We start from the raw sequence: 15,477 nt of genomic DNA, 5'->3' as shown, positions 1-15,477 counted from the left end.
TAAGTCAACTATGTTATGGCTTCGTGCAAGGGTGTCAAACTGGATTTCTTCGAGGGCCGGATCAGCATTGTACTTCTCAATGGGCCAGCCAGGAAAGGGGAGATGGGATGGATGCTCCTGGAGCACCCTGCCCGCCAAAATGGGGCACAGTGGACCCCTGTGCCCCGTTATTGGCCTTGACATCCTCCTGCAGCACTTGGCTGGCCAAAACACTTTGGCTGGACCGCGGACTGGTCCTTTGTTATTTCCAGGCCGGCCCCATGGATCAGATCCAGCCTGTGGGCCTTGTGTTTGATACCCCTGGCTTAGTGCAACACGTAAATCCAGCCAGTGCTTTACAAGGATTTTAAGAGAGTTATTGGTCAGAGTACTACGCATTTTCATTCATTGGGTATCCTTCCTTTTCCTCCTCTTATGTCCTTATTATTTGCCCATTCCAAAACAGATTTTATCAACTGCACATGCATTTCTCAAGGTGTTAAGAAATCTGGAGCGCATAATTTACTTTAACGAGAATGTTTTTATATGCCAGAGTCACAATACTGCAGTTGCTATATATAAATTAGGGACTGTGATCAGGTTGTTTGTTTTAATTCTTAGCTTTCTGATTCCAGCCAGTCTGATTAGCAAAGTAGTGCTAACTGGGAGCTTACTCATGAAATATATATTATGTTAGGGCCTGTGACTGACTTCATAAGTATGTGCTATTTATTGATGAGAGTTCGCTTCAGAATGTATCTGACTACAAAAAAAAAGCAATTGCATTTTTCTGTGGTTTACTACTAATCTTTTAATGGAAGCCAGAACTAAACAACGTAGTCTGTGAAACGTTCTGCCTTAGATGGGACTCCAAACACACAGTACAAAAGTCAAAATGGGGCTTCAGATGAGGTTATTGTAGTTGGCAGCTCGATTAATTTCAAAGCTTTACTAGCTCACATTTGGATCAATGCCTAAAAATAGAGGAAACTACCTAAAGCTTAGCTAACTGCTTCTCCATCTCAGCCAATATTGACATTATTAGCATGCGGCAGCCATTCTGATTCTCTAACACAGCCTGCCCTACTTGTTAGCAATGAAATTCAGAAATCTGAACTGACAATAAAAGTTTGTAGATCTTGATTCTGTGCCAGTTCTTATCAGCTGCGCGGAATGATATGGTTTAAAAAATTCTATACAGTTTGATAAGGCTCTCATGATGAAGAGGGTATTCTCTGTGTTGAAGTTTCTTTTTAGTCAACATTTTTCAAACTCAAATAGCACTGAAGCATTTTGGGGTGGAGTTATGTTTTTGTGAAATCTCAGCATTTTTTTTCCTTCTAAGTCAGGGCTGTCAAACTCATGGCCCGTGGGCCGGATGCATCATGTGCTGGCCAAGCCCGGTTTAGCGAAGGGAGGGAAAAGTTGTGATACGTCATGTGACAACACCATGATGACGTGAATTTGACACACTTGTTCTAAGTGTGGTCTTCATTGCTTCAGGTCACATTTTCCATTGCTGACATTTTCAGCAGCTTCTAACTTCTTTAATCAATTACTGACCCTCTTCTGGTTAGCAAAGTAAGTTCTATCAGTCCTAGTAGGATTTGGTTTTCTTTCCATAAAAACTTTTAAGAGGTGTATTTTATAGTGTACAAATCGCAAGCATTCCAAACAGTTGTGAGTGCATGTATGAGCTAGTTGTTTTTTTTTTTTTAATTTGATTTATATGCCGCCCTTCTCCAGAGACTCAGGGCGGCTTACAATGTGCTAAGCAATAGCCTTCATTCTTTTTGTATATTTATACAAAGTCAGCTTATTGCCCCCACAACTGGGTCCTCAATTTACCTACCTTAGAAAGGATGGAAGGCTGAGTCAACCTTGAGCCTTGGCGAGATTCGAACCTGCAGTAATTGCAGGCATCTGGTCTTAATAACCAGCTTAATAATAGACCACTGTACTACCAAGGCTCTTAGTTTGGCTAAGATAAGGCTAAAGTCAATTACCAATTTCATCTTTGCTCACTGATAGCGCAAAATTACTATTTCACAGAAAGACCCCACAGACACAAGCTTCTTAAATTAAGTATCTTTTTTACAGAAATTATGACTTTATATGCTCCCGTCCTGCTTTACAGCCCTCTCTAAGTCTAGACTGTCTACTGTAGACCTCACCCCATTCCTAAGAGGTCTGTAAGGGGCGTGCATAAGAGCACCAGGGTGCCTACTGTCCCTGTCCTAATGTTCCCTTTAATTGTATTCATTTCATGTATTCAATTCATGCTTATACTTATATATATTATCTAATATGTACTCGACAAAATAAAAAATAAATAAAAATAATAATAAAATAAGCTTATTGCCCCCAACAATGAGGGGAAGTTAAAAATGCCTGTCTATGAAACATGTCAATATTCATTTTTGGATCAGGATGAAGAGAACTGAAAATGATGGAAGAGAATATTTGTAGCAGTGATTTGAACTGTGGAGTCCTTGTTAGTCTCTGAGCTCTGTTTTTTCTTGAAGACATTTCATTACCAAACTATATAACATACTCAGGGCACTGCTGATGTTACCGAGATTGTTAATAAAATGTCTGCAAAACCACCAAGCTCAGAGAGCGACAAGGACCCCACAGGACTGAAATTAAAGAAATGTAATCAGAATGGCAGTGAAGGTATTTTAATATTCCCTTAAACTGTTATTTATTGTTATGTGAAGATGCCTCAACAGACCACTGGGAAGGAACTCTAAGGCATTTTAACATTACGATTAGCAATTACGTTCTTATTCTAACTATAATGTTTTTGTCGCTTTAGGTGAAAGACGAAGTTTTTAATAAAGAGGAGAAGTTATTCAAAAGCTTAGAAAAGACAGTCAAACTATGTGTGAAGAATATTCCATTGTCTCTTCAGCATTTAGAAGTAAGTGTTATGTAACAACATTGCAACCTTGGTGCTAACCGTTCACAAGTTGCAAATCAACATTTGACTGGTCAAACCTGATTCAAATCCTGAATTGATCTCACAGATGAGAAGAAAGTACTAAAGCTCTCCTCTTAATCCATATTTAAAATGTCAGAAACAGAATTCTCAAACCATTACATGAAGATTTAAACTTCACTTAGTGTGTCTCCCGGCAAATGCACACTTTAAGATTATATTGTGTTTGTAAATTATGGGAAGCCATTGTTAAAAAATAGTTTGGCTATCTGTTGGGCAATCAATTCTGGTTTGTTCAGCTATTACAAACAATTGTTAAGCAGCTCATGGCTTACTTTAATACGCAAGTCAGACCATAAATCTTTGGGCCTGGGTTGTATGAGAATGCTGAATGGTGGATACAATAAATAATCTGAGAAAGTTTTCAGATTTATGTATTACGTATTACATAATTTATTTATGTAATACATAAATTATTCATTTTTTTAAAATAAATGACGACAATTAAATTAGTAGATCAATTAAACAATGCCCTCTTCTGTTGGGATTTTTTTTTTCATTTGCAAGGAGCTTTTAAATACTGATGCTTCACTATTGAAAAATCTTCCATTTGAAATCTGAAAACTCCAGTCAATTTCTTTATAGATCTATGCTTCAGGTCTCATCCAAGGGATCATTTTCATGGACTAATCACATTCTTGCAGGCTCTGGAGAAGACTCCTCTGCAGAAGTCAGAGTTACCACAACAGAGTCCAGCTGCAAAGAAATATGGAAAGCAGGATCAAAAGCTGACATAGATGCAATATCTATTCACAACATTCTTTTTATCTTGCTTTGGTTTCCTGTATTCCTAACCTGTGTTAGGAATACATGGGTTTTATTAGGGGTTTAACTGTGTGTGTTTGTATACCTACCCAAAAAGGCATGTCACGAATACAAGACAAATTGGATTATTACAAACAAATCTACATAGCAGCTTTATAAATATTGTAGCAAATGGTAGCAAGCAGATTGTTTCATAAATAAGTATTCACTTCTTACTGCAAATATTATTGAACAAGTGTACATGTTAGGGTTCCAAGTAACACCCCCAACAAAAGAAAACTCCGAGGCTTGAGTTTCCTCAAAGTTCCATTTTATTAAAGATGTCATATTGGCACATCTGGGAAAACCCAAATCTGAAAGCTTCCAGGTTTTCCCCACCCAAAGGAAAGTTCAAGTCCCTGTCCAGCACCCACATGTCCATCACGTGGCCCAATCCAAGCACCTTCCCAACTGGAGATGCCTCCCAGTTCCAGGTGCAGGGCAAGATGTCCTTGACTTTTTGAGAAAGGAATGTTATTATGACTATATATCACCCTGGCTCCATACAATCCCCCCTCCCTGTTTCCCACAGTAGTAAATGTGGCAGGCCTGAAGGCCCAATGAAAAAGATGGCTTCCAAGCCTGACATTCAGGTTAATGTCAGGGTTCCAAGTAACACCCCCAACGAAAGAAAAGGGGGGTGGTTTGTGAGTAACATTCCTTTGTCTATATGTAACATTCTTTTGTCTATTTCATTTTTTTCAGGACTCTGTATTTCTCGGAGCACAGTGCATAACTGATCTTCAGGATCTACTACATGAGAATGAAGATGGAGTTAATGCGTCCTCAGACGCATTGATTAATGCTGGGCATCCCAGCAAACTGTTTGTAAGTTCTTGAATATATAGCTTTAAAAGGATTGGAATAGATTTTGTGAAATCTGCTGTGTGTAATATTGCACAACAAATCTAATAGAAAGTAGTTTGTTTTTTAGCCTAGTTACCACAGATTCCATTTTACTGTAAGTCAGGGGTGTCAAATTTGCATCGTCACGGCGTCATCACATGATGTATCACAACTTTTTCCCCGTTTGCTAAACTGGGTGTGGGTGTGGCCAGTGCGTGACACATCTGGCCTGCGGGCCGCAAGTTTGACAGCACTGCTGTAAGTATATACAAAAGCCAGCCTTCCTTATCGGAAGAATAATTCAAAAGGTATGAATTGAGAATGAATAGAAGGTAAATGAAGAATGTAGATTAGGAAGACTTAAAAAAAAAAAATCTTGCTCAGCCACAAACCTGACTTGGTGAGTCAAGGCACAGGCCCACCACACATGGCTGTTTTGAGGATAAAAGCCATGTCAACCATCTACCCTGTGGTTTTCAAAAGGAAGAAAATCTAGTATGTCTTTCCCCCATCTTTATTCTTGCAACAACTTTGCAAGGTAAATTAAAATAGAAAATGTGACTCACCCAGTAAATTTTACACCTGAACAGAAACTTCAGCCCTAGGTTTGTAACTTAAATCTATGGCATGGAAAATTCTGTATTTTTGAATTAGGTTTTCATCTTATTATTCGTTATCTAAATTGATTCTCCCAAATGAACCAGGAATTTAGCAAGATTCTCCAAACTGGAAGAATAAATTTTAATAATAATAATAATAATAATAATAATAATAATAATAATAATAATGCACTTGGTCCACAACACACCTGACATAACAATAGTTGAAAAGAAAAAAGTATGGTTCATTGACATTGCAATACCTGGTGATGCACGAATTGAAGATAAGCAGCAAGAAAAAATCACAAAGTACCGGGACTTACAAATTGAAGTTGAGCGACTGTGGAAAAAGAAATCGTGTGTTGTCCCGATTGTAATTGGAGCCCTCGGAGCAATACCCAAAGGGCTACCCCGCTATTTAGAAATTCTAAATTTGCCGGACTTGAACATTTTGACTCTACAAAAAACCACCTTACTCGGAACAGCTTACATCCTCCGACGATACCTTAACAGTTCCTAGGTCCTTGGTTAGGACTCGAGCTGCTGAGCTATTAACCAGCCTCAAAGGCTGTGAATCTCACTAAAGATTAACCAATAAATAATAATAATAATAACAACAACAACAACAACAACAGTTCCTAGGTCCTTGGTTAGGACTCGAGCTGCTGAGCTATTAACCAGCCTCAAAGGCTGTGAATCTCACTAAAGATTAACTAATAATAATAATAATAATAATAGGCATTTATTACTAGTAAATATAGGATATAAATAGCTTTACTATTTCACATCCTGAGATGTCTTCACTAACTCTATGAGAACAGATTATCTTCATTCAGATACATTGTCCTTTCTCTTAGTTCCCTGGGTACATAGAACATTTCCTTCCTTCCTTCCTTCCTTCCTTCACTTTTTATCACTTAATTCTCTCATAATTCTCTCATTATAATTCTCCATGTGACATTCTTTTCATGATCTGATCCCACAGATATTGATCTCTGCTGCCATCCAGGGTTCAGTTCAGACTTTCACATAATGCTTTGTAGCAAGATAGGCAAGATTAAAATTGAATACGAACCTTAATTGTCCCTATGCCACATGTATCTCTCCCCACTAATTGTAAAAGTGGTACTAATCAGTTAGGATATACAGGTAGTCCTCGATTTACGACCACAATTGAGCCCAAAATTTATGTTGCTAAGCGAGACATTTGTCAAGTGAGTTCTGCCCTCTTTTATGACCTTTCTTGCCACAGTTGTTAAGTGAATCATTGCAGTTTTAAGTTAGGGTTAGGGTTGTTCAGTGAATCTGGCTTGCCCATTGATTTAGCTTGTCAGAAGTTTGCAAAAGGTGATCACATGACCCCAGGAAACTGCAGCTGTCATAAATATGAGTCAGTTGCCAAGCATCTGAATTTTGATCACATGACCAAGGGGATGCTGCAATGGTCATAAGTGTGAAAAACGGTCATAAGTCTGGCAGAAGGTCAGTAGTTCAGCGGCTCGAATCCCTAGTGCAGCGTAACAGAGTGAGCTCCCGTTACTTGTCCCAGCTTCTGCCAACCTAGCAGTTCGAAAGCACGTAAAAAATTCAAGTAGAAAAATAGGGACCACTTTGATGGGAAGGTAAGAATGCTTCGTGCGCCTTTGGCATCAAGTCATGCTGGCCCCATGACCACAGAGACGTCTTTGGACAGCGCTGGCTCTTCGGTTTAAAAATGGAGATGAGCATTGCCCCTAGAGCTGGAAACAACTAGCACGCGTGTGCAGGGGAACCTTTACCTTTACCTTTATGGCACAAATACAAAGTTCAATTTCACTTACTTAGGCTAATATATGCAAGATATAGACTGCCTTGTTTGGGAATATACTGTTGTCTGTTGCCGTCAACTGGGAGGCATTTTGAGTGTGCTGACATACTTGGAAATATGGGAGATAAGGACTGAGATGCAATCCTTACATCAAAGTTATGCTAATGTTGTTTAACGAATGGGGATGTTGATGATTTCTTTGCTCTGATATATATCTTTTGCCTTTCCTTCTTCCAATGCACAAAGCTGAATCAAGTAGAGAAGTTGGTGTTGACTCCATTGACTGCACTGCACTCTCTTTTCCTTGGCCCTCAGAAGCTCATCCAAAAGCGTTATGACAAACTTCTGGATTATAGTAGCTTGTATCAAAAAGCTTCAGGGGATGATACTGACCTGGCCAAGAAAGAATATGAGGCTCTCAATGCACAGCTGGTGGAGGAACTCCAGCGGTTCAATGAAGCAGCAAAGAAAATTGTAACCAGTTGCCTATGTTGTCTCATCACTCTCCTGAAAGACATGATGTCATCAGCATCACAATCCTTCATCCACAATGAATCCCAATTACTAGCAATTAAACCGGAGGTACTAACACCCTGCTGAAAGTAGTTTATGATTCTTTCTTCTTTGAAGGCAGGCTTCTTAAGTTTGCAATTCAAAATGCCTTTCACGTTTTAACCAGCGATTTTTGAGCTGAATTGATTGTCTCTGAAGGAAAATTTAAAAGCAAATTCACCTTCATCCAATTGAATAATAAAAAAAATACTGGAGACCTTTTGGAAGAAGTGATATTACATTGCTGGTAGATGAAATGTTGATAGGGATGGAGGTTTTTTTTTTTTTTTTTTTTAGATTAGGTCTGCACTTTCCATTTTCAAAGGCATCACAGGAAATTTCACCTCTGCAATTTTTTCAAAGGTAGTATGGAAATGAGTTGGAAGAAGGATTAATATTGATGCTGTGGTTTCTATTACATATTTTCCATCATTCCAAAGTGTCCCTGGCTACACACACTTCCAAACTGAGCATAAATATATGAGGTTTAATATTGGGATGTGTCCAATCTTGGCAACTTTAAGACTTGCCGACTTCAACATGGCTGGCTCGGGAATTCTGGGAGTTGAAGTCCACAAGTCTTAAAGCTGTCACCCTTGGTTTAAACTAAAGGGTAGGAAGCCTGGGAGGCTGACTACAGTACTGATAAGATTCTTGCATTAGTAAAAATACAGGACATTGATAATAGAATACAGGACATTGAGTAAACGCAACAAAATCAAACTCCATCCATGAAAATTTCACCAAGGTTTTCTTTGCCTCTGAAAGAAAATTTAATAAAAGCAAATTCACCCTTATCCAACTGAATAATTAAAAAATATTGGAGAAACTTTTTGAAGAATTAGTACTATCTTGCTGGTAGGTGAAATATTGATAGGAATGAAGAGATGATCCCTCTTTCTAGGGAAAGTTATGAGCATCGAGTTATAAACCCTGAGGCACTTCCAGATTGAAAGGATTAAGGATGAGCCATGGAAGCACAGTGGTTAGAGTGCTTCTGCTGACTGTCAGCTGCCTGCAATTTGGCAGTTCAAATCTCACCAGGCTCTAGGTTAACTCAGCCTTCCATCCCTCTGAGGTGGGTAAAATGAGGACCCAAATTGTTGAGGGCTATATGCTGACTCTGTAAACCGCTTAGACAGGGCTGTAAAGCAGTATATAAATTGTAAGTGCTATTGCTATTGCTATTAGCCGGTGTCATCGCAGCTGCCCTGGGCATGCCCAATTTGGGGGTCCTTTTCATGTCCTTGGCAAGAGCTGGAGTGACGGATGAGAGCTCAACCCTGCACCATGGCAGCCTTGGATCTCAAACGTGGGCTAGCTAACCTCTTCTGCAGCGTCCAACCACATGAACCACTGTGCTCTTATAGGGAAGTTGCACATCACTATATGAACCGTATTTAAATCTAGGAGCTAATAAATTATGAGAGCAATTCTCCGCACATCCCTTTGGTGATTAAGCTCCAATTAAGTAAGCAGAGCGGATTACATTATCTGGAAGTGGCATATCTCTTGCATATGACATTTAAATTCGCTCAGCTGGGTCTTTTGCTATCCATTGTTTTCTGATTCAGCACTGTTAGGCAATAGGATGTTGGAAACTGGAAATGTGCTTGCACAATGACCGGTAAGCACATGTAGTTACAATGTGTTAATTGTGTTAATATGTGTCTATTGTGATCTCTGATAGAGATATAGATCTTAGTATGAGCTTCTTCCTACATGAAGCTGATGAATGATTAGGTAACCTTGAGTCTCTTTTACCATTTGCAGAAAACTTCTCCCAGTATCAGTGAAATACAAGATCAGGTTCTTGAAGATGTTCACAATTTGAACTGTATCAAGGAAAACCACTGTGTAACTTTTATTGAAAGAAAGCTGAGTTTTGAAAAAAAGAGGCCTGTCTCTCTCCAGGTATGCAATTTGCCATTAAATTGAGTAATTATGTCAAGATAAGCACAGAGGTGTCAAACTGGCAGCCTGCATGGCCGGATGCGTCACACACAAGCCACGCCCACCCCAGCTCCACAAAGGGGGAAACTTCGTGAAAAGTCGCATGACAGCAACATGACAGTGCGAGTTTGACACCCATGAAGCTAGGGATTCACCATCTTTATATTCAATCTAGAGATGCTGAGATCTCCCTTGGGTATACTGTAAAAACTACTATGGCTAAGTGCATACATGCTAAACCATGACTGAGTAATCTGCACTGAAGTGGATACAATTCTAACAAATAGACATTGCTTTTGGTGATGTATGGATCCCAGTTTTCACTCCGGTCTGCTTCATGTTAACAATATCAGATGCTTAGGACGCAGCAGCTAAATCTTGATGTATATCTACCATTTGACTGATGTATATCATTCCATGCATAATATAGTATTATCATGGATAGCTAATCTCTAAAGGATGACCTTGTGATGTGAATCACTATAGGATAAGGATAAGTTCAAATGCCTTATATTAATTCACCGAATGAATGTATTAAAACAAGAGAAACAGACAAATTTTGTGGAAGAGGAATTTCTTTGTGGAAGAGGAATCTCTCAGCTTCAAAAATATGAACCAGTTACAAGTATATGACTAATAAGATTGGATTCATACATTGGACTAAACCAGGGGTCTGCAACCTTAAACACTCAAAGAGCCATTTGGACCCGTTTCCCACAGAAAAGAAAACACCGGGAGCCACAAAACCCTTCCTGTGCCTGACTATTTCTTGAGCGGCCACAAAACTAGCATATGTAGTTGAATTAAATGTTCTGTTTTCTTCTGAAACTTTTCATTTCTTGGATTTATCCATGGTTGGCCTACTGGGAGTTGAAAAGTTCAATAAATCACATGCTGGCAGGTGTCGCACATTGGTAGTTATGATGCATATTTTGAGTGACAGGGAGCCACAGCAGAGGGATGAAAGAGCCACATACGGCTCCAGAGCCACAGGTTGCTGACCCCTGGACTAAACCATAATATGATTTTGAACTTGAGTTTGGCTTTGGCTAATTGTGGTTTATTTGACAGATCATAGCTAAATAAGGCTTTTCTTATTTTAAACCAGGCCAGGACTGAAATCACATTATGTAGAAAATTGCAATTAACAGTGAGCATGCTGTTCCATGGTATATTAGTTCTTTCAATCAGCTTTTTGTTTCCAGCCTGAATTTCCCCGTCAGAAAGAAGTCCACCGGTTAATGCTACTTTCTATGTACAATGTGGACTTGCTATACCAAGCCAAGCGTAAATGCAATGCCACACAGGAGTTGGATATTGATCTTTATGAAGGAGAGGTGGTGGCTCTTATAGACCAAAAGGATCCTTTTGGCTCTACAAGCAGGTGGCTTGTTGATACTGGAAGTAAGTACTTCATATTGTACTCTCAGCATAGATATGCCCTAGTTGCAGAGACCTGATCTGTAACATTACCTTCTTGGTTTTAGATATGGGGTTAACGGACACTTCCATTTAATCACTGTTTCACCTCTTTTCGTTTTCATTTCTACATTGCTATTCCTAAATGGCTATGGTTTTTGATTTAAATAATAATCTTGTTTGTTTGTGCTATCCATCAGTTCAGTGAAAATGAATGGCCAACAATTAAATACATTAAAACAAAATAAGGTATTGAAATCATCTTAACTAATCTTCCAGTTCTTCTGAATCCAGTTCAACATGCATTTGGAATCTTTCAAAGTTTTTGAAGTATTCAGCTCTCTAGAGCAGGGAGGTCAAACTCAAGGCCTGGGGGTGGATCCAGCCCATGGGGTGCTTAGATCTGGCCTGTGGGACCACCCTGGAAACAATAAAGGACCAGCCCGTGGTTCCTCTGCCAATTGAAAATGGAGCTCGCGAGGGTCACACGTGCCACCCCGAGCTCCGTTTTCACTGGCAGAGGTTTGTAGGAGGCCGTCACAGCTGAAAACAGCTCAGGAGCCCGTTTTCCCTGGCAGAGTGCTTGGGGCCACCACAGGTGCCCCCCAACACAAGTGACGGCATGCTGGCCATGCCCACCCCTGCCACGCCACCCCACCCCACCCCAGCACCCCAAGATCAAACACAATCCTAATGTGGCCCTCAATGATATCGAGATTGACACCCTTGCTCTAGAGCCATATTTCTCATCAGTGGTGGGTTTCAAATTTTTTTACTACCGGTTCTGTGGGTGTGGCTTGGTGGGCATGGCATGGCTTGGTGGGCGTGGCTTGGTGGGCATGGCAGGGGAAGGATACTGTAAAATCTCCATTCTCACCCCATTCCAGAGGAAGCATACTGTAAAATCTCTATTCCCTTCCCACTCTAGAGGAAGGTTACTGCAAAATCCCCATTTTCTCCAGATCAGCTGGGACTCGGGAGGCAGAGAATAGATGGGGCGGGGCCAGTCAGAGGTGGTATTTATCGGTAATCCGAACTACTCAAAATTTCCGCTACTGGTTCTCCAGACCTGGTCAGACCTGCTGAAACCCACCTCTGTTTCTCATCCCCTGCAACTTTAAGATTCATGAACTTCTACTTCCTGGCAGCCACTGACTTGAGATTTATGTGAAATTTCCTGATTTAACCAGAAGGCAGTCCATATTAAACTGATCCAGCATTTATGGCTGGTTCTTGCCCATCTTTAGTGATTGTCTTCTTTTCAACTCTATGGCAGTGCCTTGTAGAACTTGGAAGAAGTAATCTAGTCAGTCTAGTGAACATGTCAGAGTTTGCATCACAAGTACTAAGCCTAGCTAACCTGAATATTGGTATGGGATAAGGACTTGCCAAAACAGAACAAAACAAAACACAATTGATAGTATAATGTTAATTAGATTGTATAGTTTGCAATACTTTAGAGCATTTTCATGACTCCTCCAACTTTCAGTGGGTTTTCAGATTGCAATGTCTCTCTCTCTGTCTCTCTTTTTAACTTGCAATAATTTAAGGCGCTTACAATAAAATAAAAAACTCAACCTTTTGTTACTCTTGGCCTTTTTTTTTCTTCCTCCCCTATGTATAGTTCTTAAAGGATACGTTTATTCTTCCTTCCTGAAACCCTATAAACCAGCCAAGGAACCAAAAAATCCTGGGGAAATCCATTTCTGTGACGGTGACTTTGATAACATCAGCCTTTTTGTCTCTGCGCGACAACTGGATGACAGCAGTACAAAACCCACAGAACACAAAAGAAGTGGCAGTGACTCTTCCTATAATAGCCTGTGTGAAAAAGAATTTGTGAATGGCTCAGAATTGGACAGCTTTTATGAAACAGATGAGCAACACGTAAGCATGATTTCATGACCAGTCCTTTTATTAAAAAAGGAGAGGAGATGAATTCAGGGATGAGTTACCCGTAGTTGCTGGTCACCACTTTCTAACTGTAGCTGCCTAATCATTTTTCTTCTCCAGATAAAGGAATTACAGCATCTACTAATCTTGCCAACTCTTTTTTGTATAGTCTGATCTCAGAGAAGGAAGAAGTGCAAATGATCAGTTATGACAAAGGCAAATAAGTAGGCCTACTTAAAATATGGGCTCTGGGTCTTGTTTTTTTCCAAATCTGGAGCTGATACTGTACTGCTGCAAAATTATTTTAAATTAGAGCACGTCGCATTTTATGGTTCTTAGTGATAATCAAGAAAAGTATTCCAAGACCCAGGAAGTAACTTTAATATACCACTGTTTCATGATTTCATACTTATCTCATTGGGAAATAAGTATAGAGTTTATAAATTTAGGGATTTGGGCCTAATATTAGTGATATTACTCAAACACATTATTCCAAAACTGACACAAGATTTTTTTTAAAGAAACAAGCATAGTCGGATGTTGCTTGATTAGCTGAGCTGATTTGGTTGGGTGCTTTCCCCCCAGTTTTTCACTGAAATAGGGAGTAGGATCATTCATTCATTCATTCATTCATTCATTCATTCATTCATTCATTCATTCATTCTCTCTCTCTCTCTCTCTCTCTCTCTCTCTCTCTCTCTCTCTCTCTCTCTCTTATGTTTCCTATCTCTTAGACTTTCTATGCTGTTCATGCATTTCAAGCAAGGAGTAAGCAGGAACTCAGTCTTCATGAGTATCAGCGAGTTCAAATCCTTCGTTTTTCGGACCTGAGTGGCAATAAAGAATGGTGGTTAGCTGAAGCCGAAGGACAAAAAGGATATGTGCCAGCTAATTATCTTGGGAAGATGACATACACATAAATATCAGATTAATCTTACGGAATAAATTCTCAGAGCCAGAAGACTTTTATTGTGATATTATCACACATGAATTTTTGTGCCTTAAAAATGCAATAAGCTAAGAGCTTCTAAAATCCGGAATTGAAGTACTTGTGAAGAAGAATTTTTGATGGAATGCGTATATTTACTTTTACTTTTGTCACAGTGGACTGGACAAGAACTCTTGTAATTCCTTTCACAGATTTCTGAGAAATTTAATTATATTGAACTCATCCACTGAACCAGGGGCCCCAACCTCCAGGCTGTGGTCTATTTGGAACCGGGCTTTGAGAGCGCTATATTGTGCAAGTAGCGTTGTGTGTGTGCACTTGCGTGCTAGCCCGTCGCTCATGCAAGTTGAGCTGTGTGTGAATGTTAGTCCACTGTGTGCATGACCCGGTTCTCCTCTGCCCCCAGCCAGCTCGCCAAGCCACAAAGGTTGGGGATGACTGCACTAAACTATCTATAACAACAAAAATCTCATGACATAATAAACTACTTGGTCCTTTAGGTGCCACAAAATGACTTGTTGATCTTTGCTGTGAAGACCTAACACAACTAATCCAACTATGCCAGTTATAAAATTCGAAGTTTGATTTTTGTAGATTTGTGAATTAATCAGGAATGGGCAAGAAGAACCTATATTGTCCAAGAATGTTCTCAGGTTTCTATATATTCTTAGAAACAGTTTAGACTCAGATATAAGGAACTAAAATGGTACAGAGAAGTTGAGAAAATTCACTGGAGAGTTCTTGCACATGGAAGTACCTTTTTGGTTATGCGAGACATTTCTAGTTCCAAGCTTGTAAAGAACTGAATGCACTTTTTGTTGACCTTTCAACATATTACTTTTTAATCTCAGATTAAGAACTGTAATCTCAGAACTGTAGTTCTGCTGAAAATGCTTCCTGAAATTTATTTTAAGTGACAGCTGTTAACCTCAATGGTGAGATAAATGCAATTCTGTATACACCAGGAATTATGCTTCATAAATTCTAATGGGACCCATTTCTTGTTTCAGAATTGTATTTTAAGGATAAATCCCACTGTATTTAGCAGTGCTCGCTTCCAATGTAGCATCTGTAGGATTATACTGTGTTTACATACTCTGCAATGGCCCAGAGGACATGTTCCCCAAGAGCAAGTAACAGGATAGAATTGGTGATGATGAAGCAAACTTGGGTGCTCTGGGAACCAAAGTTTGGAGCACCGGATCAAGGCAGTCATTAGAATGAAATCTCAGTATTTTCTTTAAACCAGATGTCTAAATTAATACAATATTGTATTGTCCCAAACCATTAGGTTATTTTAAAAGCAAAATTTCTGTGCAATACTCAATATACACACAAATGATATCCAGGATCCAATCTGCGCGGGCTACCAAGACCAGAGGTTTGTCTTCTGAGCTTTTGAACTGTCACAGAGAACTTCCCTGAGGTTGGGCTCCAGCACAAGTCAGAAGACAAAACTTCTGGTCCTGGTGAACGACTCAGATTAGATCCTGCAACATTATCCTGGGAAACTGATGACTCCCCCAGATACCCCTCTAGAGGTCAGCTTGGGGGAAGATGAACCAGTTCCTGGCACGGCAGGAGCTGAGTTGATTGATGGCTCCGAGCTGCTGTCTGTGAGGGATTTGGCTGAAGCACAGCTGCAACAGAACAATCCTGAGACGCCAGGTGGGGA

General features: G+C 39.7%; 1 protein-coding gene across 1 annotated transcript in view; it reads left to right on the top strand.

Moving 5' to 3' along the window:
• ARHGEF38 (Rho guanine nucleotide exchange factor 38) overlaps positions 1–13,773 on the top strand; it is a 49,113-nt gene extending 35,340 nt beyond the window's left edge. The window contains exons 8-14 of the mRNA XM_070948880.1: positions 2,798–2,902; positions 4,490–4,612; positions 7,283–7,618; positions 9,362–9,502; positions 10,747–10,945; positions 12,585–12,847; positions 13,588–13,773. Of these exons, the coding sequence (XP_070804981.1) occupies positions 2,798–2,902; positions 4,490–4,612; positions 7,283–7,618; positions 9,362–9,502; positions 10,747–10,945; positions 12,585–12,847; positions 13,588–13,773 (1,353 nt within the window). The remainder of the gene's footprint in view (positions 1–2,797; positions 2,903–4,489; positions 4,613–7,282; positions 7,619–9,361; positions 9,503–10,746; positions 10,946–12,584; positions 12,848–13,587) is intronic.
• Positions 13,774–15,477: the final 1,704 nt, after the last annotated feature.

Source organism: Pituophis catenifer, unplaced genomic scaffold (genome assembly GCF_029215685.1).
Source record: "Pituophis catenifer annectens isolate HBS135680 unplaced genomic scaffold, rPitCat1.0.hap2 SCAF_8, whole genome shotgun sequence".
Taxonomy (NCBI): domain Eukaryota; kingdom Metazoa; phylum Chordata; class Lepidosauria; order Squamata; family Colubridae; genus Pituophis; species Pituophis catenifer.
This window is presented reverse-complemented; position numbering and strand designations above follow the sequence as displayed.